This window comes from Oryctolagus cuniculus, chromosome 18, assembly GCF_051225735.1.
Source record: "Oryctolagus cuniculus isolate XC-2025 breed Fujian yellow rabbit chromosome 18, ASM5122573v1, whole genome shotgun sequence".
Classification (NCBI taxonomy): domain Eukaryota; kingdom Metazoa; phylum Chordata; class Mammalia; order Lagomorpha; family Leporidae; genus Oryctolagus; species Oryctolagus cuniculus.
The window spans coordinates 76,569,664-76,591,872 of NC_142884.1; the positions used below are offsets into that span (position 1 = coordinate 76,569,664).

At 67.1% G+C, this 22,209-nt stretch overlaps 1 protein-coding gene across 4 annotated transcripts in view; it reads left to right on the forward strand.

The window, feature by feature from the left end:
• Window positions 1-886: 886 nt before the first annotated feature.
• The window catches only part of GSE1 (Gse1 coiled-coil protein), a 299,121-nt gene continuing 277,798 nt past the window's right edge, over window positions 887-22,209 (forward strand). For 2 of the 4 annotated variants that reach the window (XM_070062814.2, XM_070062816.2), the window contains exon 1: window positions 891-3,255. In XM_070062814.2, the coding sequence (XP_069918915.2) occupies window positions 934-3,255 (2,322 nt within the window). In that variant the 5' untranslated portion in view covers window positions 891-933. Of the gene's footprint in view, window positions 3,256-22,209 lie in introns of all 4 variants that reach the window. The other 2 variants (XR_011384131.2, XM_070062815.2) reach the window with 2 other exon arrangements.

Sequence of the window (22,209 nt, forward strand, 5' to 3'; positions counted from 1 at the left end):
CCGCGCGCCCGAGGAGGTCACTGTATGTATAAAAGGTGCCCAGGACAGGGCTCTGCCCTGCCCCCCGAGTCTGCGAACAGGGAGTTTCACACGCAGGAGCCCTCAGCCAGTGCCTGGCCGCCCTCGGCGCCTCCGCGGCCAGCGCCGGGGGAGTGGCGGGCGGCCGAGGCCTCTGTCACCAGGGCGCTGCGGTCACTCCCGGGCGCGCGGAGGCGGCTCCCCTCTCTTCGCCGCGAATGGGGCAGCGCGGGCAGCTAGGCGGGGGCCGGACCACCCCGAGCGAAGGCGCGCGGCCTCCTTACCTCCTCCTGCCTGACCCTTAGAAAGCTCAGCCCCAGCCGCTCCTGGGCTTCGGGGTCCCCGAGGAGGGCGAGCGAGCGAGCGAAAGAGTGCGAGAGAGGAGGGGGCCCTCCTCGGGGCCGGACGCAGAGGAGAGCGGCCAGAGCCATTGTGCACAGCCCGGGCCGCGGCGGGGCGGGCGGGCGCGCGAGGGGGATCCCCGCCCCTGCGCCTCCGCCCCCGCCCCCGCCGCCGCCCCCGCCGCCGCCGCGCGCCGCCCGCGCCCCGCCCCCTCCTCCCCAATTAAATGACCCAGCGCTTGGCAGGCGCCGTAGCTCGCACATGCGGCCGCCGCTCCAGCCGCCCGGGGCCCGCGCCGCCGCCGCCGCCGCCGCCGCCGCCAACGCCGCGTCCCGGCCGCGCTCGCCGCGGCGCCGCCTCGGCCCGCGCCGCCGCCAACGCCGCCAAGGCCAAGGCCAAGGCCAGCGCCGAGGGCTCGGCAGGCCCGGGGGGCGCCCGCGCCCGCGCCGCCCGCCCGCCCGCCGCCAAACTTTGCGGCGCGCGCCCGGCGCCCACATGGTCCGGCTCGGGCGCGGCGGCGGCGGCGGCGGCGGCGCGGGCGGGCGCTGAGGGCGGCCCGGGGCGCGCGCGGCCATGAGCGGGCGGCCGGCGCCGGTCTCCCGCAAGCAGCGGCTCATGGCAGCCGTGGGCGAGCGGGCGGCGGGCGGCGGCGCGCCGCTGTCCTGCTTCATCTGCGGCGGCGGCATCGGACGCGGCAAGGAGCTGAAGCTGCAGGTGAAGCAGCCGGCGGCGGGCGCGGGGGCCCCGGCGCAGCCCTTTTTCCCGTTCCTGCAGCAGCAGGAGCCGGCGCCCGGCGCGCGCGAGCTGTGCCCGGCCGACGGCTGCGTGCTGGTGTGCGCCGTGTGCCGCTGCTTCTTGGGCGAGCAGTGGGCGGCCTTCGAGCGCGCCCGCACGCCCGTGGACAAGCGCATGTACTGGCTCAAGCGGCCCCACCAGTGCGACGCGGGCGCGGGCGGGCGCCGCGGGGGCGCCGGGGCCCCGCGCGAGTGGAATGTCGCCTACGCGCTGGGGAGCGCCGCGGGCGACGACGACGAGGACGGCGCGGGCCCCGGGCAGCGCGCGCCCGCCGAGGACGCCCGGGACTCGGAGCTGTCGGAGCTGTCGGACGCGGAGCCCCTGTCCGAGCCGGACCCGGCTGCGCGCGACGCCGCCAGCCCGCCCCCGGATGGGGCGCCGGGGCCTCGCGTGGGCCGCTGCCAGGAGTGGAGGCCGGCGCCGGGACACCCGCCGGGACAGGGCGCGGAGGCCCTGGCGCCGGGGGACACGGAGGAGGAGGAGGAGGAGGAGGACGAAGGGGTCCCCTCGAGGCTCCACGCGGACAGGGAGCCCAAGACCGGCGCGAGGCGCGGGCGGAAGGGGCTCGGGCGGCCCTGGGTCCCTGAGCCCCGGGCCAGCGTCCTGCGGGGCATTCACGAGCCCTGGAAGGCCCTTCCTGGCGGGGTGGCAGCCCCTGCAGAGGGCGTGAAAAGCGCACCCTTGGCCCGGGCCGCCAAGCCCCGGGGCTGCAGGCCGCTGGGAGACCCCCTCGGGGGCTACTGCACCTCCGAGGACAGCGAGGTCAACATCACCAGCGAGGAAGAGGACCACAAGGAGCCGGCTCTGCGGGGCCCCTGCAGCCCCGGAGAGAAGGAGATGGGAGGTGGCGCTGCGCCCCGGGCCCCGGCGGAGAGCCAGGCGGCGGCGCCGGAGGGCCCGTGCTGCTACATCTGCGGGGCGGCGCTGTCCCCGGCCTCCCAGCACCGGATCCACGTGCAGAAGCAGGAGAAGCTGGCGCAGGCCCCCTTCTTCCCCTCCCTGTGGCTGCACAGCCCGCCCCCCGGGGCCCAGCCCATCAGCCCCGGCGGCAGCACCCTCGTGTGCCTCTGCTGCTTCTCCTCGCTCATGCAGCAGTGGCACAGCTTCGAGCTGGCCAACGTGCCCGTCCTGCAGCGGCTCTACGTGGTGCCCCTCAACAGCCACGGCCCGGCCATGGCCTCCAAGGGCCGGAGGTTGCCCAGGGAAGAGGCCCTGCCTGCTGCCGCCGCTGCCGCCGCCACGGGGGCTCTGGGCGAGGCCTGCTACCTGTGTGGGGAGGACTGCACCCAGGACGCCCGGGCCGTGCCCTGCCGGACGGTCAACGGCAGCGCCAGGAGCACCATGCACTTCCCCTTCCTCAGCCTGCTGCCGTGCCCGCCCAACGCGCGGGCCCCCAACAAGCGCTGCGAGGTGCGGAGCTGCCCCAAGTGCTTCAGCGTCCTGGAGGACGTGTGGGCCCTGTACCGGGCCTCGCAGGACGAGGAGCTCATCACCTCGGTGCAGGGCTTCCTGGGCAGGTACCACCAGGCCTTCTCGGCCTCCGACGCCGCCCTCCCGGAGCTGCCCGCCGCCACCGCCGGCCCGGCGGCCGTCTGCTACATATGCGGGGCAGAGCTGGGCCCCGGCAAGGAGTTCCAGCTGAACGTGAACCCTGCCAGCCGCCTGGGCGAGAGGGAGCCCTTCTTCCCCTTCCTCACCGTCTACCCGCCCGCCCCGCGCGCCCGGCCCGCGGACTCCACCGGCCTGGTGACCACCTGCGTGCTGTGCCACCACGACCTGCTGGGCCAGTGGCTGCAGCATGAGGCCCGCGGCCCGCACCACGCCGCCAGTGCCTGGTCCCGGCAGTACCAGGTGAGGACGTTCGTCTGCTTCTTCTGCCAGCGAGAGAAGAAGCGGTGCCTGGGGCTCAAGTCCGTGCGCGTGGCCCGGCTGCCCCTGTTCCTCTACGCCCTGCGCGCCAGCCGCAGCCTCCTGGTGGACGACGGGCGGCAGCTGACCATCGGCGCCTGCGTGGAGTGCGGGACCCTGGTGTGTGCTGGCCAGGGCCTTGCCCGCCAGGCCTCCGTGGGCTGGAGCTCCCCGGCGGAACCCGTGAAGAAGGTAAGCGCTCGTGGCGTCCAGAAACCGGCGCGGGGCAAGCAGCGCCCTTGTTCTCTGTTCCCCAGAGGGCGAAGGCGAAGTCGCTAGTTCTGGGCGGCCCGCTCCAGGCGCCGGCTGCTTGGGGGCACGTGAGCCTGGCTGACCTTGAAGGCTTGGGGCAGGAGGTCAGAGCAGCGCTCTTAGGGCAGGACAGGGTGCCGTGGAAGGCCTGGGCCTGGGCGTGTTTGCAGGGGAACCCATCAAACGGAGGAAGCCCGGGGCCCGTCCGTCCTCCGCTTGGTGACGCCGGCAGGTCGCCGGAGGTGGAGGAGACTCCGGGCCGCGGCTCCCGCGGCCGAGCTGTTCCGAGTTCCAGCCGAGTTCGCGCTTTTCCTCTGAGACTCTCCCTTGCTGAACAGCAGATGGGAACAGACTGCAGATGCAGGGGTGTGGGGTGTGGGGCGGGGAGGGGAGCCCGCGGCCTGGGCTCCCCGTGGATAAGGCCTCTGGCCTTGCGGCTGCCCGCCCAGCAGAGCCAGCTGGGGCCCAGGTCATCTGGGGTCTGTCTGGCTTTGCAGACTCTGCCTTTGGGGGGCCTGGGGCAGTGGGGTGCCACTGGGGCCTGAGACCCCCGTTTTCTCCAGAGACAGTTAGGGGGGCTTTTAATCAAAGGCCCCGAGAGGAGCCGCTGGCTGAGGGGCGTGGGGGGGTGGGGACGTCGCTCTTCCGGCCGTAGCAAGCTTCCTTGCACGCGTGTGCGCCCTCCCGGTGGCTGTCATGTGTGTGCCCCGGCCACAAGGCTCCTGGCAGGCGGCGGTGGCCTTGGCTGTGAAGTGCAGATGTTTACCGCCTCCAGGCACGGCTCGGCGAGCTGGGACGTTTAAACGCTCCCAGGTGGGCCCCTCGTGGGCGTGCATGGAGGCAGATTCTTCCCTCTAGGAGGCTTCTGGTCTGCAGCCTGGGTGCCTCTGGGGTGGTCAGGCCCCGTGTTGGAGGCCAGCCTGGAGGCGGTGTGGCGTGCAGACCGGGGTGGCCCCTGTCCCGTTGGCTTGCCGCAGCTCCAGCAGTTGATGAGGTGCTGGCCGCCGGCCTCGACCGGTGGGAACTGGAGGAAGCGAGACAGGTGGCCGTGGAGCAGGCCCATGCCTGCCCTGAAGGGGCCGGCTCGGGATTGGGGAGGGTGGTGTCACCCCAGCTTCGCCGCTGTTTCTAAAGAGGTCACTGCGTCCGCCCTGTGGACCCGTGACCCTCCACAGCCCCGTCTGTTGGAGGAGGACGCTGAGACCAGCGCTGTGGGCGAGCTTGGTGAGCACCGCGTAGCTGCTCGGTGGCCCTGGCGGGATTTGAACTCGAAGCCCGAGCCCTGCTCCCTGGGATTTGCCTGGAGGAGGCGGGGCTGGAGCAAGGAAGGGGGCGGGGCGGCAAGGCGCTGGGACCAGGGTGCTCTGGGCACTCAGGGCAGCAGGTGCCTGTTGCGGGGGGGGGGGGGGCTGAGATCCTTGGATTGACAGCTGGCGGGACTTCAGAAACGTAGACCCTGCCCCTGCCCGTTCGTCCACCGCGCGGCTGTGGAGCCCCTGAGCGAGCCGTGGCAGAGCGCCGTCTGCAGTGGCCTGGGGGATGGGGGCAGGAGGACCCTTCCCAGCAGCACTGGGTCAGCTTGGGACCAGTGCGGGGGGCGTGGGGAGCTGGCCGTGAAGGGGAGGGGTCCACACGGGGAGCGTGCTCCGGACGCCACGGTCAGGGGCAGGGGTCTGTGCAGTTTCCTGTCACTTTTGCTGGTGGGGCACGGGCAGGGGTCGCCGGAAGCCGCGTGGCTGGGGACTCGGCACGGGCCTGTGCTCCCACCTGCAGCAGGCACACAGCCGCCCGGGAGCTGCCTCTCGCCCGTCCTGGCGGTGAGAAATGTCCAGAGAGGTTGAGGAACTTGCCCGGGGCCACTCAGCCTCTCTCCGTCCCCTCTGGGGCTCTAGCTGGGAAGGGGCAGTGCCTCGGGCGGGGGCGTGGCTCTTCATGTCCGTGTGTGCACCCCCCACAGAGAGAAGCAGAGCGCGGCGGGGGGGCAGAGGCCCAGAGCCCCCCACTGGTCTCCATGCCCCACTGCAGGTTCTCAGCCCTGCTGCTGGGTGGAGCCCCCTGCCCTGCTCCCCCAGCACTGCCCCGGGGCTGGGGCTTCAGCCGGGCCCTCTGCCTCCTTGCCTGCCAGTGGCCTGCCCCAGCCTCCTCTCTCGCAGGCTCTGTCCAGGGAGGGTTCTGGTTAACGGGGCAGGCAGCCGTTTACCTAAATGCACCCCGCCTCGCTGTGGGGGCGCCCTGGCCGACCCCCGGCCCGGCCCGGCCTCCCGGTGAGGAGCAGGTGTTGCAGCCTCTTGGGGCCGTGGAGTGCATCTGTCGTCGCTCCCTGTCGCGGCCCACGTGCGCGTCTGCTCCCCGGCTTTCTGTGCCCTGCCGGCTCCCTGCTCTTCAGGGAGGCCCCGGCTGCCCCTCCCCGGGCCCAGGCTCTCGGGTCACCTGGTCAGGACCAGTTGGATGAGGTGGGGGGGGAGAAGCTTCTGGAAGGTGCTGGAGGAGGCTGCCGGTCTGCTGTCCCTGGCGGCAGTTGGGCAGTGATGGGATGAGCGCCTCCCCCAGGGGTGGGGGAGGCCTGGACTTTCCCTGCTCGCGGGGGCGGGGGACTGCCCAGGAGGTCACCCTGGCCTCAACCTGGAGGCCCCGGAGATGGTGGAAGCCAGGAGGGGAGGGGGAGGCGGTCAGCAACGCTCCCCGGCCCCTCCTCTGCCTAGACCCGGGGCCCTCACCCTGGGAGGTTCGCTCTCCCTTGGTGCCTTTGAACGGTTTCCAGCTGCGTTTCCTCGGCTGGGGGTGGGGAGCCCGCGTCCCGAGCTCTGGTCCCCGTGCACCGCAGGTCGCATCTTCGTGGGAGCGGCAGAGGGGGAGACGCACCTGGCCTTTCGTTTTCTGTGTGGCTGGGGGTGGCTGTGGAGGCAGCCCCACGCACTGTGGGACCCTGGCTCCGTGTCCCCGTTTGGCAAAACGAGAGGCCTGGGGGTCCCAGGTGGCTCCAGGTGACGTCTGGCCGGCGGGGGGCGCTGTGTTGAGGAAGCTGCTGGGGTTGTGTCTGACCTGGGGGAAGGCACCGTGGTTTCCTTTTAAACGCAGTGTTTGGTGCTGGGGCCCCGTGAGATTCTGCCCGCAGAGGTGACCAGTCTCGGGGGACCCGACGGGGGCGGCGTGTGTGGACTTCGCTCCCCTCCTGCCGGGGCCTTTGCGGTGACCCGAGCTGATACACGCGTGTACGTTCTGAGACGAATCGGCCGGCTCTGCCCCCCGTCCCAGGCCGTGCTGTGGGAGCTCGCCGGCCTGGTGGGGGGCAGTCAGGAAGTGCGGGGGCCATGGGAGGGTTGAGGGGCTGGGATGGGAAGGGGGTACTGGGCGTGTTCAGGGAGGGCTCCCTGGGGGAGGTGGCCCTGCAGAGGAGGTAGCCACGTGCTCCTGGTGGGGCTGGCTTCCCAGGGGGTGTTGCAGCCCCAGGAGGCACATTTGGCTTTTTCTGAGACATTTTCGTTTATTTGAAAGGGAGAGAGAGAGAGCGAGACAGAGACAGAGACATCTTCCACCCCCTGGCTCACGCCTTGGGTGCCCTCCAACAAGCAGGGCTGGGTCAGGCGGAGCCAGGAGCCTTAAACGCCACCTGGGTCTCCCGTGTGGGCGGCAGGGACCCTGGCACTCAGGCCGTCACCTGCTGCCCACTCCAGCAGTGTGGACATGGCCGCTGCCTCCACTGTCAGATCGGAACCTCAGAGGCTTCTGGGGGCTGGGACTTTAAAGCTTCCGGAATATTCAGGCAGGGGTGGGAGGTGTGGACGGAGGACATGGTGGGCACAGCCTGGGAGTCTGGGGCTTGTCCTGGAGGCCGGTTTTTGGTGTCCTTACTGAGGGTCCTGTGTGCCGGCCACTGCTGTGGCCCCGGGACCAGCAGAGAACAGATCAGACAGGTGCGGGTGACGGGCTGAGGCAGACGTGGGGTGGGGAGGACTCCGGGCCTGTGGGCGGAGCGGCCACCCCGTGGTTTTGGTCCGCCTGTAGGCGTGTGCAACCATCGCCACTGTCTGGTTCTAGAACCTTCCCATCGCCCCCCAGAGCACGGTGGGTCCCATGAGCAGTCACTCCCCGTGCTGATCCCCGCGGCCCCAGATCTGCTCGCTGTGCTGGACACGCGTGTCTGTGGTCACACGTGAGTGTGCGGCGTCTCGTGTCTGCTTCTTGCACGCGGCCTTGAGTTCTGGAGGTTCTTGCCTGTGCTGGGGGGGTGGCCCCTGCTGCCGCCTTTCCTGTGGCTGTGCAGGGTCCCCCGGGAGCGCAGCCGCCCCCTGCACTGGTGGGGGGGGGTCCGAAGCTAGAGCCCCAGCAGGCGCGTGAAAGCCGCGACAGCTCCGCTCCGTACAGATGACATCTGCTCTGAACACGTGCCGCGGGTAAGGCGGAGCGAGGGATTCTCCAAGTACCCGGTGACAGAATCGCGGTTACAGCAGCCTGGCGGAACCTGCAGCCGACTCCGCAGGGAGCGAGGCCACGGCCCGCAGCTGTGTCCGCCCTTCCCCGCCCGCCGTGTGGCCTGAGGGTTCCTTTCGCTGGCGTAGACACCAGGAAATAGCACCGCTGTGCGGCGGCCCCTCCGCGTTCCCCGCCCTGCCCCAGCAGGTGCCCGGGCACAACCTGGCCGCGGTGTGCTGGCGGCAGCAGTGCCCGCACCCTGGGATGAGGGACGGATGCTCTGCAGGGGACCTGGGGGCTCAAAGACGCAGTTATTTTGTTGCCAAAAAAGAACTGAAATCCATCCGTGATTTTCCATGATGAGTATTTCCCGGGAGCTTTTTGCCCGTTGTTATTTGTTTCTTCACTTACGTGAGAGGCGCCGAGCTCTCCCGTCAGCTGGTTCTCTCCCCCCACGCCCGCACCGGCCGGGCCTGGTCAGGCTGTAGCCGGGTCTCCCTCCTGGCCCTCTGTGTGGGTGGCAGGGGCCAAGTGCCTGAGCAGTGACATGGCTGCTGCCCTCCCAGGGTCTACACTGGCAGGAAGTGGAGCCAGAGCCGCGGTGCAGGCCGGGTGCTCCCATGGGGGTTGCCGGCGTCTGGTCCGGTGTTTCAGCCTCCGGGCCGAACACCTGCCCTCCGTGGATTTTTTTAAAGACCCCTCGCGTGGAGAACTGCGCGGGGCGGCCGTGGTGCTGGGTTCTGACTCGCTCCAGCTGCAGCCCTGGGCTCCCCGAGCCCCGATCCTGGCCCCAGCACCCCCGGGGGCCTCGGGGAGACGCCGCACCTGTCTGGGCCGTCGTTTCCCGCGTTGTGAAGTGGGAGCAGGTGCGGGGCCTGGCTGAACCCTTGGCTCCTGCACAGCTGTCGGGCGCTCAGCGTCGCGCCGTCTTGCACCTGTTGGCGGGGGTGGGGGGGCTCGGTGCCCCGGGATTGCCCCCGCCCCCCGCTTGCCTTTGTTCTCTGTGCGGGGCGGGGCCCTGTTTGGAGCTCGTTGCCCGGCCGGCTGTCCTTCGGGGTTGGCACAGCCTCCTTCCTTATTGCCAGGTGCACCTGGGGGCCGCGTCCACCTGAGCAGCCACGGACCGTGAACAGGGGAGGCTGCGATGTGCTGCCCCTCACTGGGGTCGTTGGTCAGGCACAGCCGGTGACGGGGACGGGGTTCCGTCACCCCTCACCAGCCCCCTGGGTTCCGGTGACGACACAGCGAGGTGTCGGTGACAGCAGCAGATGGCGTGTGTGGTGCTCACTGGGCAGGTGCTGCCCCATCACCGCGTGGGCGCCTCCAGCAGTGCAGCGAGACAGCTTTCCTTATTTGACGGAAGAGATGACCAGGCTCAGAGAGGGGACGCCACCTGCCTGACGTCACACAGCTCAAGCCACTGTTTATGACGCTCCTTCCGGGGTTGCTGTGTGGGGAGGGCAGCCCAGTGGACGGTTAGAACGTGGTGCGTGTGGTTTGGTGGGGAGAGGGCTTCAGCCTGAAGGCAGGTGCGGAGGGCTCCCTGGAGGAGGAGCCCGATGGGTGTAAGAAGTGGTGACTGCGGGAAAGGTGTCCCTTCCAGAACGGACGTGTGGGGATGCGCGTGCGAAGCTGCCTGGTTTATTCTCGCGCGCACAGCGGGGATGTGGCGTCCAGTTTATTCCCCCTGACCGTGTTCTCCGGGTATCTTGGGAGTGTAGGAATCTCTCAGGTGCTCTGTGGTGTCGGCCTTGGAAAGCTTGGAGCATGTGTGGGGGATGGGCCACGTGTGGGGCGCGGGCCCCTGGCCCTTTCTGCGCCGTCTTCATGCTGCCACGCGTTGTCCTTGAGCCCCTGGGTCCCGTCTGGGCCCCACTCTGCCACCAGCCTCCCCCGGGCCGTCCCCTCCTCCTGCAGCCGGGGCGGGGCGGCGAGCATGGCCCTGTGGGCAGGTGGAATCCCGTCCACTTTCCGCACAGGCTCGCCCGGCCTCGAAGCCTGCGGGGGGCCCTCCTGGTAGAGGGCAGGGCCGGGAGTGGTGCCCGCCCGGGGTTAAGTGGCACTCACGGGAGCCGGGGTGCAGGTGGGCTCACAGCAGCTTCCAGGCCGGCGCTGGGCCGGCGAGGGCGGCCGGGCCCGGCGCCCCTGAGCCCGGTGTTTTACGAGCCTTGCCAGACCCATAAACCTCGGCTGCAGCTTCCAGTGCAGATCTCTGCAGACGGGGATTAAGAGGCTTGGGAGGGGTCCTGGCGGCAGCAGGTGGAGGCCGGCGGGGGCTCCCGGGGTCCACGCTGGCAGCCGTGGGAGGCCACAGGAGGCCGTGGGGCTCGGACCACCCGAGCACATCCCTGGCGCGCTGCTGTGGGCTCTGGCATCACCGCTCTGAACTCTGCGGTCCTTGGCAGCAGTCGGACCCTCACAGCAGCCTCTCCCGGCCCGCGCTCTTCCTTCTGTTGTGCGATTGTGCGTCCCAGGGTCGCCGTGAACGGGGGCGCGCACCGCGGCGGCACGGGCCCTGGGCACCCCATCAGTCTGACTGTGTGTCTGGGCTCCGGCTGCAGGGGGCGCCGCTCTGAGAAAGGAGCCAGCCTTGCCTGTTGCTCCCGGGAGCCGGGAATGTCTTCCCAGGTCTCCGACGTGTGTGCAGAGTGACCGCCCGACTTACCGCCTCCATCTGCCTCGCTGGGAGCTGCCCGGCCTCCCGGCAGAGGGCGCCGCTGCTGCCCTGCCCCCCCCCCCCCCGTGTCCCTCCCAGAACCCCATGCTCCTTCCGTTTCGTGGGTGTGTCCGGGGTGGACACAGGCTCTGGTGTTGCCGCCTCCCTCTGGGTGTCGTTTCTGGATTCCACTTGCTGGGGAGCTTCCTGCTAACCCGAGAAGCCAGGCCCGCGCTGGCTGCTTACCTGTCACTCGGGGGAACGGGGACCCCAGCACGCCTTTCTTCAGGGGTGCAGCCGGCTCAGTGCAGGTCTTGAGGAAGGCGGGCCAGGGTGGCCGGCGTGCAGGGGCTGCTGGGGGCGGCATCCTCCTTGGGTGGGGCTGGTTACTCCCACACCCCACGTCCCCTCACGCACCCCGGCACCCTCACACATAGGCATGTTTGCATGCACACAGCTGCTTTGGGGCCAAGGGTCTCAGAGAAGCCCCCTTCCTAGGCTTTGCAGTGCTGTGATTGCTGGACAGCCAGAGCTGTGTCCCCACCTGCTCTGGGCAAAGGACCCCGGCCCCCGGGGGCCCCAGACACCTGCAGGCGCTCGCTCGTTGGGCCTGTGTCAGCCCCTGACTCCAGCTCCGAGCTTTTCGGGCGAATCCTTCCTGGCCTCTCACATCAGGAGCCCCCGCCCCTCCCCCCGCGGCAGGAACGGAGTCTTCCCCTCGCTGGGTCCCCTGGTCTGGGAGTGCTTCTGGGAGCTCATGCTCACCGCCGGGGGTCCTCAGGGCTCCCGGAGCTCTGACGGGGGATGCGGCGTCACAGTACCGGGCCACACGTGCTCCTCCGCCCGTCCTGCCCCAGCTCGTGTCCATGCACCCCCCACACTGTCCCGAGCACTCGTCTGCGTGCAGCTGCTTCCCGTGGGACAGCCAGCAGCACTTGCTTTTCCGCTTCGTCCCCTGACGTCGTCGTGTTGAGTCTCTGCAGCGAGGGAGACGAAGGAGCTACGCTGGGGTTTTGTCCCCTGGCCTTTCTTCTGTGCACCGTGCGCACGGGAGTGGCTGTTTTCAAAGAGTGTCACCACGGGCAGATCCACAGTTGCAAGATCAGAGCCTCGGAGAAGACGGGGACTGGGGGAAAGCAGTGCAAAGGGCGAGCAGTCTGCGTGGTTCTGGGAGCCGTTGCTGCCAGAGCAAACCGGCTTTGTCCACAGTTGCCACCTGCCCTGCCCGGTGGCCCTTGCTGCATTGCTTCCTTGAGCGGAAGGGAAGCTTGGCCGCTGTCCTGGTGCACTGAGGGCGCATTCTCCTGGGAGGTCTGTTTCTTCTGTGGTCAGTTTCACGCTGTTTTGTCCGTGTCAGTCACTTTGTATGACTTGTTCAAGGTATCCCGTGTTACCCTTCCAGCGTCTGTAGGTTCTGTGCTGATGTCCCTGCTTCGTTGTGATAGTCTTTGCTTTTTTAAAAAAAGATTTATAGATTTATTTATTTAAAGGCAGAGTGACAGGGTGAGCCAGCTGCTGGTTCACTCCCCAGATGAGTACAACAGCTGGAGCTGGCCAGGTGGAAGCCAGGAGCTTCTTCCAGGTCTCCCATGTGGGTGTCAGGGACCCAAGCGCTTGGGCCATCCTCCACTGCCTTAGCAGGGAACTGATTCGGAAGCAGAGCAACCAGGACTTGAACCGGCGCTCCGATACGGGAGCACAGGCAGTGACAACCCACTGCACCACAATGCCAGCCTTCTGCCTTCTTGGTCAGTCTAACTGGAGGTTTACCAACTTTACTGATTCTTCAAAAGGCTTAAATGGTAGAGGTTACACCTCCTTAAAGTTCTCAGACCAGCCCTGCTGAAATTCATGTAATTCCCTGTGCACCTGTAACTTTCCTTGCTGTATCTTTGCAAGTCTAGAAGAATTGTGTGTAGGGGCTGGCGCTGTGGTGAGCGGGTAAAGCCGCTGGCTGCAGTGCCAGTATCCCATGTGGGTGCCGGTTTGAGTTTGAGCTGTAGCACTTCCAGTCCAGCTCTCTGCTGTGGCCTGGAAAAGCAGTGGAGGATGGCCCAAGTACTTGGCCCTGCAGCTGCGTGGGAGGCCTGGAAGAAGCCCCTGACTCCTGGCTTGGCTTTTGCAACCATGTGGGGAGTGAACCAGCAGATGGAAGACCTCTCTCTCTCTCTCTCTCTCTGTCTCTCCCTCTCTTTCTGTAATGTTGCCTTTCAAATAAATACAATACCTCTTTAAAGAAAAAAAGGAAATGTCTGTAGAACACCAGGCCTCATCTGAGTTTCCAGAGCTTAAGGACACTCTGTGAAGCTGAGAGTCTGAGTCGAGCTGCTGAGTGAGTGATTTCTCTCCTGCCCTTGTCTTGCGCCCTGGGGAGGGCAGGGTGGTGCATCCTTTGGCCTGAAGGGGCTTTTTTTTGCTAGGTGTGAAAGATGCTAATAGATATTCTAACGCAGAGAAGAAAGCTGTTGTTTTAGAACTGAAGACTGTCATGGGTTGTTGGCTGAGTTACTTGGAACCTGCATACTTAGTAATGCTACATTGTCTTTGTTTCTCAGTGTATCTGCTATTTAGAGTATTTGTGGCTTTCAGTGCGCCTGCTACAAGGTATACTTCTGTCCATAACCTTGGCTGACAGTCCCAGGACCCTCCTCAGTGCCTTCCTTTGGCCGAGGTGAGGGGATGCTGTGCCCCGTGCCCTGTGGGGCCATTGTGAGCGTGGCTTTGCCGTGTGGATGGTGGACATACAAGCCGGGCTGGGCGGGGGGCACAGAGCTGTTTCTGACAACAGCTGGTGTCTCCCAGGCTGTCCGTGCACGCCTCGTGGCTCTGATGTCATGGCAGCTGGCCTCGGGGGGCGGGGCCGGCGGGCAGCCTGGAGGGACCTCGGCTCTGAGTGAAGCTCCCGGTGTGGGGGACCTGGCAGGAGGTGGAGGGGGCACTGCTGTGTGGCTTCCTGAGGTCGGCTCCGTGACGCGGGGAAGGCTGGCACAGCAGGGATGCAGGCGGCCCTGAAAAGTCTCCGTCCTCGCACCCCCAGAGCCTGCAGTCCTTCTGGAGCCCCCGGCACTCCCGTGCACGCGCACACATGCTGCCTGTGCCGTGTGCTGCTGTCTTGTCGCCGAGAACATCAGGGGGCTGCGGCTGGGGGCTATGGGCAGGGTCCTTGGTGCGAATCCCACCCTTGCTGGCTGTGTGTTCTTGGGCTGTGGGTGCACCTCTGTGCTGTGACCCCCTCCCCCCATGCGGGCAGCACGTGCCGCGGGAGTCGTGCTAGAGCGAGTCCGAGCCGAGTGCCGGCTCCCCTGCCGCCCGCATCCTCTGTAGCAGCCGGTTACCTGGTAGCCCTGCGTGGTGACAGCCGGCGGCTTCCGGTTTGTAGATAGGGTGGCTCGGCAGTGCCGCCTTTGACTCTGACCCTCACCTGCGCCTCTGCTGTCTCCCCCTGGTGACTCAGCTCATCAGATGGGGGGCCCGGCTGCCTCGCTGGCCTGCAGCAAGGGGCCAGAGAGGTGACACAGCGTCACGGCCAGGGTCGCTGTGACCAGGTGTTGAGTTGACATCATCCAGTTGTAAGTGCTCACGTGTCTGTGTGTGTGTGTGTGCGCATGCGCACTTCTCTGCGTTGCCTACTGCATTCTACAAAGAGGAAGAGGCGGTCAGGGAGCCTGGGGCTCAGCCAGGACCACACAGCCAGCAGGCAGCAGAGCTGGGCTCCGGCCGCACGCCAGTGACCGCTGCAGGAGAAGCCCCGTTACTCTGAGTCCCTTCCCCGAGCCTCTGGCTGCATGCCCTGGTGGTCTCTACTGCAGCTGCGAGCCCAGACCCTGGACAGCTGGAGTCTGGCAGCGCTAGTCCCGGGGCTGGTGCCGTGCGTGGGAGGTCGAGCCTCTGCCTGCAGTGCCAGCATCCCATGTGAGTGCTCATTCCAGTCCCACCTGCTGCTCTTCCGATCCAGCGCCCTGCTAATGCACCTGGGAGAGCAGTGGACTTGGGCCCCTGCACCCACGTGGGAGACCCAGAGGAAGCTCCTGGCTTTGGATCGGCCTACGTCCAGCCATTGTGGCCATTGTGGGAGTGAACCAGCGGGTGGAGGCCCCCTCCCCCACCCCGTCTAATTCTGCCGCTCAAATAAATGAATCCTCACAAAAAGGCCAGTCCTGGGACGCTGGGTGCTCCATTCCACAGACGAGAAAACCAAGGCTCAGAGCAGTTACTTGTTTTGCCACGTGGCCCCCGGTAGTCAGAGCCGGTTTGGGCCTGTTTGCTGTGGCTCGGAATGTGGCAGGGGCCTCGGTGAGCCTCTTTATGGGGGTCACGTGGACAGAGGACGCTGTTGACTGCAAAGTCTCAGGAAGGAGAGCGGGGCGCAGGGAGATGGAACGTTCTGGAAGGGTCTGAGCCGGAGGTGACCTTGCATGCTTGGCCTGCCCCCGAGGGGGTGCCAGGAAGCACAGCGACTCAGGGCCAGGCTGATTTCTCTGCACGTGCCAGTGTGTTTGGGAAACTGCATTAAAGAGTGATCGCAGGATCTTCTGCACCGCGACTTATCAGTGCCTTAAGTGACCCGGTGCTGGGCAGTGCAGGAAACACACAGGCTCCTGGGAAGGGGAAGCCGCGCCCCTGCCGCCGCCGCCGCCTCACGGCCCACGTGTCTCTGCACGCGTGAGGATGGCGAGGGAGCAACACGCACGGGCGAGGCGAGCCTCAGGCTGCGGGATCTTGGGTGATTTATGACTTTTAATATAAGACTAAGAAATCAAGGAGCTGAACTCTGTGCACACAGAAGCCCTTGTGTGTTTGGAGCAGGGCTGGGGCCCGGGTGACAGCAGCGGACGAAGCAGGACTGGGAGAGGGTGGGCACTGCGTGGCCGTCCCGGGCAGGGTTGGCGGCCAGCTCGGGGGCCGGGGCAGCCTCTCAGCCTCCTGCTCCCCCGAGGCCCAGCCACCGCCCTGGGTGGCACAGCAGCCATGCTGTGCTGGCTTGGGGCGTTGCACTGTGTGCACCTCGCGTTGGTTGCTGTCCATGGCGTTGTCAGCAGCACCTGGGCGGCTGTGTTGGCCCTGCCTGCACAGGGGAAGGCCGACTCCAGTGTGTGTGTCTTTCCCTGTGAGGGGTAGAGCCGTGCCAGGTCCAGCGCGCCGTGGACCTGCTGCCCTTCCCGCGGCTCAGGGGGGTGCAGAGCTCCTCCCAGGCAGCCCTGCTTCCCCCGAGCCACGCCCTGCCTCGTGGCTCCCCCGTGGCACGTGCACGACCTCGTGTTCACACCCGGGATGCCTGCGGGATTCACAGTGCCTCGGTGGGCAGCTCCGTGGGTCCTGGATTGAGATCAGCGAAACTCATCTGCAGGTCATCCTGGCACTGGTTCCCCCGAGGTCACGGAGCGGGGGTGGCTGTGTCCAGCTGCCTGGGGGGCGGGCGCTATATGGGCGGCTGAGGCCCCAGGACAGGATGCGGCAGCCACTTGGTGACCTTGGGCCGGGCACTCGTGTGTTTCCTGCTGAGAACTGGGCACGGGTCACTCACCGATCGCCGGTTCTTGAGCACTTTCAATGCGCCAGGCACGGGGAGAACTGACCGCACCCCGTGGACCCAGGGCCTGGCGGGGAGGCTGGGCAGATGGACCGGTGGTGTGGGGCCTTAGGCACGAGAGCTGTGTGGGGGTCGACGTGGGATGGGGAGGGCTGTGACTCCCCAGCCCTTCCAGCGTCCAGATTCCAAACCTTCATCATGCTCTATGGAGTAAGACCCACAGCTGGCCAGCTCCTGAGTGCCCTTGTGAGCAGGCCACCGGGAGCTGTGGCCGTGGGCCGTCAGGGCCCCCCGGGAACCCTTGAGCCCGCGGCAGCTGGCCGCCTTCTCCCCAGGATCCAGGCACTGGTCCCAGTATCCCCATCAGGTCACCTTGGAGCCAGCCACGGATCCACTGGCCTGGGGAAGATTCTAAGGCTCTGGGGGTGGCCCCCACCCTCCCATGACAGCTGGACACCCGGGGCCCGGAAGGGAGGGGCGGCCCTGGGCCTCGCAGTTGGCGTGGTGGCAGGGCGGTGCGGCTGGGGGGCTGTGTGGTGTGCCTCCCCTTGGCCTTGGGAGTGGCTTGCCCCATGCCGCCCCCTCGTCTCCTCCCCACTTCCTGCCCTGGGCACCTCCGACGGGCGCATCCTTCCCTCAGGGCCCCTGAGCTGGTGGCTGCGGCCCAGCCCTCAGGGACACGTGCCTCTGGGTGTGCAGAGGGGGGAGGTGGGTGAGCGGGGGCCGCGTGCCCTCCACAAGCGTTTTCTCGCCAGCAGCGGCGCCCAGGCTGGGGCTGTGGAGCCGGGAACTGAGCCAGGAAGAAGTGAGCGGGCAGCTTGCAGGTGACGGGGGCCGGGCGGGAAGGAGGTGGCCTGGGTCTGTGCTGGCCGGAGGCTGCAGTGAGGCCTGCACGGGGCTGGGCGCTCCCGCAGGGGTGCCCCGATGCCTTCAGGGTGCTGTATCTTCCTGGGAGAGCCCCACCCGGCTCTGGGTGCCCCCGATTTTCCTGCAGAGGACCCTGCCCCGGCCCCTCCCTCGCCTCCCCTTCTTGGCAGACCTCCCCTGGCTCGGCAGAACGCGGGCTGGGAGTGGGGTCCCTCCTGTCCGCCAGCAGCGCTCCGAGGGCATGGGCACTCGGGGCCTTAGGCCAGCGGGCTCGAGGGAGGGACAGGATTTAGCTGGGGATGAAAACGCGGCTGCATCTGGCCCGAGTGGTGCAGAGTGACGTTCGCCCCTCCGCCCGGCTCCCTGCGTGTGTGCGTTCCCTCCTGTCCGCGGCCGCGCTCCTGCGGACTCCCAGCCTGCGCCTCTGCCCCTCACCCGCTCTAGCATCGGAGTTTGGGAGCTGAGGATCCGGGTCTCCCACGTCGGTGCAGGGGCCCAAGCACTTGGGGCGTCTTCTGCTGCTTCCCCAGGCGCATCAGCGGGGAGCTGGATTGGAGGTGGAGCAGCCAGGACTGGACCCGGCGCTGGGGAGGATGCCAGCGCCTGAAGTGGTGACTCCACCCCCGGGCCACAGCGCGAGCCGCCCCCTTCTCCTTCTGACCTGAATAAAAGCAGCCAAGGGCGGCCGCCTGCCTTTCACCTTGTCTGTGTTGTCAGGACGGCCCTGCCCCCGCCTCACCTGCTGCCTCGCTCCTTGTCTGTCTCCCCCCACCCCAGCTTCGGGTACACGTGGGTCTCACTTTTCTCCTGCGCAGCGCTTGTCCTTGTGGGCCGATTTGGTCTTTCTGGAGGGCCCTGAGTTCCGTGGGGCAGCCACCTCTGCAAATAGGAGCCCTCGGTGTCCCCACACCCCTGCGGCCAGTGCGTCTTCCTCCAGGGGGCACAGCCGGGATCAGCCCGGCCCCTCCGCCCCCTCTGCCCTGGGTGGCTATCTGCAGGTGCGCCTGGGTGATGTGCCGGGAGGGGCCTGCAGGCCAGGCGTTGAGTGACAGTGTCGCTCCCGAAGCCCGAGCCGCAGGGCTCCGATCCTCTCGGTCTTGCCCGGAGACACCTCGGGCTGGCGCGTCGCTCACAGCTTGCCTGCTTAATGGAGAGTCTGGTCCTCATGAAAGCTATTTTTTAAAAAGATTGATTTATTTATTTGAAAGGCAGAGCTACAGAGAGGCAGAGAGGCAGAGAGAGAGAGGGAGGTAGAGAGAGGTCTTCCATCTGCTAGTTCATTCCCCAGATGCTCAGCCGGAGCTGAGCCCATCCAAAGCCAGGAGCCAGGAGCTTCTTCCGGTCTCCCACATCGGTGCAGGGGCCCAAGGACCTGGGCCATCTTCTACTGCTTTCTCAGGCCATAGCAGAGAGATGGTCAGAAATGTAGCAGCTGGGACTCGAACTGGTGCCCATGTGGGATTCTGGCACTGCAGGAGGTGGCTTTATCCTCTATGCCACAGCGCCGGCCCCAAAGTTTGTATCTTTTTACTCAAGAGGTAGACCAAGGGCTCCCATCCCCAAATGCCTGCAACGGCTGGGACTAGATGGGGCCGAAGCCAGGAGCTGGGGACTCCATCCAGGTCTCCCACGGGGGTGGCAGGGACCCACATACCTGAGCAGGGAGCTGGAGGCAGGAGCTGAAAGCAGGAACAGCCGGGGAGCTCCAGCGTGGGACCGACACGGCCGCCTGCAGGCTAACACCCACTCCGCGGCCATTTGAAAGGGGTGCTGTTCTGTCTGTGAACCTGGCCTGTGGGTGCCGCTCAGGCCAAGCCCTGGGCAGGTGCGTGTCTCAGTGGAGCTGGGTGAGGCCAGTTTGGTTTTTGTTGTGTGGACCCACAGTCCCCTCTCTGGCATCAGGGAGTGAACCTGGGCCTGGGGCCCGTGGGCAGCACCCCGGGGTCTCACCTGCGGTTTTCCTGCATCTGAGATCAACGTTGGTCTTGGGGGCTGGCGCTGTGGGGTAGTGGGAGAAACTCCACTTCCACTAGCGCTCCCGCTATTGCACCTGGGAAAGCAGTGGAGGGCGGCCCAGGTGCCTGGGGCCCTGCACTCACGTGGGAGACCCGGATGGAGCTCCTGGCTCCTGGCTTCAGCCTGGCTTAGCATAGGCTGTTGGGACCATTTGGGGAGTGAACCAGGGGCTAGAAGACCTCTCTCTCTGGCCGTTCCTCTCTGTATAACTCTGACTTTCAAATATATAAATCTTAAAAAAAAAAAAAAAAAAAAAGGTGGTCTTGTGGCCGCGGGCAGTTGGGTGGCCGGATGATTTGTCGTGTCAGGTTGCTTTTCGGTTGTCTGAGCCTTTGAGGATTCCCAGCGGGACCGGAGGAAGGGAGAGCTGCGGGGGGGGGGGGGGGCCCGGCTGTGCCAGGGCTGCAGGAGTCGTGGACAGATGGAGTGACAGCTGTGCCCGTTCGCCGTGAGCTTTCCGAAGGACTTCGGTTCCCGTCGGCGGGCAGGATAGTGGGTTTTTAGTGTTCTGTGAGTGGGTCGATGAACAGGAAAACCCTGCTCACTGCAGCCCCGGTGGGCGGTGTGGGGTGCCACCGGCCGTGCGCTCAGGGGTCGTCCGAGCTCAGGAGGCCCCATCTGGGCCCCCGGCCGGGCCACAGGCTCTTGTCAGCTCCGAGATCTGGGTGTGCAGGAGCTGGAACTGGGCCGCCAGGGCCGTCCCTGCCCCAGGACCCCTCCTGCTCAGACCCCAGTGCCTTTTGGGAGGAAGGGCCCCAGTGTTCAGGGCTTGCCGGGGGCTTCCTGGCCAGCTCCTCTGAGCCCAGGCACGGGCACCTGTGGCCCTGTGCTGGCGCTTCTCTGTCTGCCTGTGGCATTGGCACCGGGGGCCCGGCTTCCAGAGCCCTGGACAGCTGCTGCCTGGCTGTCGGAGTGGGGTGGGGGCCATTGGCCAGCGCCTCCCAGCCGGCCCCGGGGAGCATGGGGGCTCCGGAGCAGGACCCTGTCATGGGCTTGGGGCCACCAGCAGTCACGGGTGCCCTTTGGCCCTCTCGACAGATCCACAGGTGGCCTCCTGTCCCTGGAGGGCTGGGAGAGCCCCACAGAGGAGGGAGGTCCTGAGGGTGAGAGGCCGGGGCCGGCGGGGTGGGGGGACGATTGACCTTGTCCGTGACAGCACCGGGCAGCTGCCATCGGGGCTGACGGAAGTCACATCAGTTGCCCTGTGTGCCTGCTGGGCACCCCCTGCGGAGTCCAGTCACTGTGTCCCTGGCCCGGGAGGTGGGCGCAGGGGTCAGGTCCCTCCACTGCGTGGCGACGGTTCCCAGGCCTCCTGGCCCTGGCCCAGCTCAGGGGAAGGCCAGCCAGCCCTGTCCTCCCGGCACAGTGTCTGTGCGTCCCTGGGCGGGCTGTGCCCGGCTGGTGCTGGCTGCAGCTTCTTCCCGAGATGCCCACTGCCCTGGCTCTGAGCTCTGGCCAGGCCCGGGCTGCACCCAGCCCCCACCCCTTGGTGTCTGCTTGGGACGCCCCGCCCCCGGCCCTGCTGGGCCCGGCCTTCTCCTGCCATGTCCTGCGTGCGGCGGCTGGGCCGGGGCGGGGTCGGCAGCCGCAGGTGTGTCCAGGAGCAAACACCGCCCGTGGTGAGGAGTATTCTTGGTAAATGGTGTGCATGGGGCAGGCGCTGGGGATGGGCGGAGGTGCCAGGAGCCCACGCGGGAGCCAGGGCCACCTGTGTGCTCCCGTGGCACAGGTCACGTGGCTCTGCCTCGAGGGACTCTGAGCAGGGAGGAGGGAGAGTGGCGGCTCTGAGGGCGCCACCACCATTTCACAGATGACACAAGTGAGGCCGCAGCGAGATTGCTGGACCACGTGCTTCATCCGTCCCACGTGCCCGACGTGTAGCTCCAGCGTACCCAGGGCGGCCACCCCCCTCACCCTGGTGGGGAGCCTGCCCGGGGACAGCTGCTCCTCCAGCCCTGCCTCCCCCACCCCGGACACCCCCCGAGTGCATTGAGGCAGCAGGCGGCCTCCGTGTCCCCTGGGCCTGTGTGTCGGCCACCTGGGCAGGGCGTCCCTGTGCCTCAGTCCTCACCATGGCGGGGGTGGCCACACAGCGTCGGATGGACCACGTGGTGTCTGCCCACGTGCCCATGTGCTGGGCACGGCTGTGAGCATCGTGTGTCCGATGTGTTTCCAGCTCTCACAGGGGTTTGGTTCCCAAGGGATGGAACTGCTGGGTGCTGGGCCAGTCCTATGTGAAGCTGTTTGAGAGAGAAAGAGAGAGAGAGAGAGAGAGACAGACAGACAAAGCTCCCATGCACTGGTTCGCTCCCCGAATGCCTGCAGCCGCTGGACCTGGACTAGACTGAAGCCGGCAGCCGGGCGCTCATTCCAGGTGTCCCAGGTGGGAGGCAGGGACCCGAGCACGTCACCCATCACCGGCCGCCTCCCGGGGTGTGCACAGAAGCTGGGATCGGGAGCTGGCGCCCCCACAGGGGATGGGGTCCTGGGACTTGGCTGTGCACCCCCAGGCCCAGTGCCCGCCCCGGGAGCCGGCGGTTGCAGGCGAGTTCGGTCCTCCGTGGCGTTGCCAGCTTTTCTCGTCTTCTGGCGCTGGCTGCGGCCGTCCTGGTGGCCTGAGCCAGCCTCTCATCGCTCTTCCGAGTTCGAACGGTGGCCTTTCATCCCCAGAGCTGAGGCTGAGCTGCAGGAGTGGACCCGAGTCGCCCCGCAGCACTGCCCTGCCGGCTGCTGCCTGCTCCCCACGCGCAGGCAGCCAGAGGCGCGGTGTGCCGGGGTCCTGGGACAGCTCCCGCTGGGGCCTGCAGCCCCGGTGTCGGGAGTGGAAGCCCTGGCCAGGGCACTTTGGTGGGCAGCCCTTAACCCCCCGAGAATGTTCTGGAAGGGCTCGCCTGAAACACGCCCACTCTCGTTCCTTTGGGCAGGTGCGTGTGTGTCAGCTCGTCCATCCTCAGGCAAGGGCCGTCACCACGTCTCTGTTTCACGGTCGGGGAAGCCAAAGCCCAGAGAGTGTAGCCCACCAGCCCGAGACTGCACAGCTGAGGCAGGTGTGGCCGTCACGGCCCCCCCAGTACTCGTCGCGGCTGTCCCTTCCCCAGCCAGGGGTCTCGGGTGTTCTGTGGTGGGCGGCAGAGGTGGCAGGGCCCCCTCATTGGTGGACACATGTCCATTTGGACCCTCAGTTGTGCGGCACGGGGCCGGCCGTGATGGCCTCGCCGACGCAGGGGGAGGCAGTTAGATGGACCACCGAGTGACCTTCCCCGGTCTTCCACATCATTCATTCATCCGTGGGTTCCTTCATTCATGGGTCCTCACTGAGGGCGATCGTGGGCCTGAGCACATGGACACATGAGCAACACCAGAGGTCGCCGTGCCTCGCGGGGCCGCCGGTCTGGCTGGGGGGACAACGATG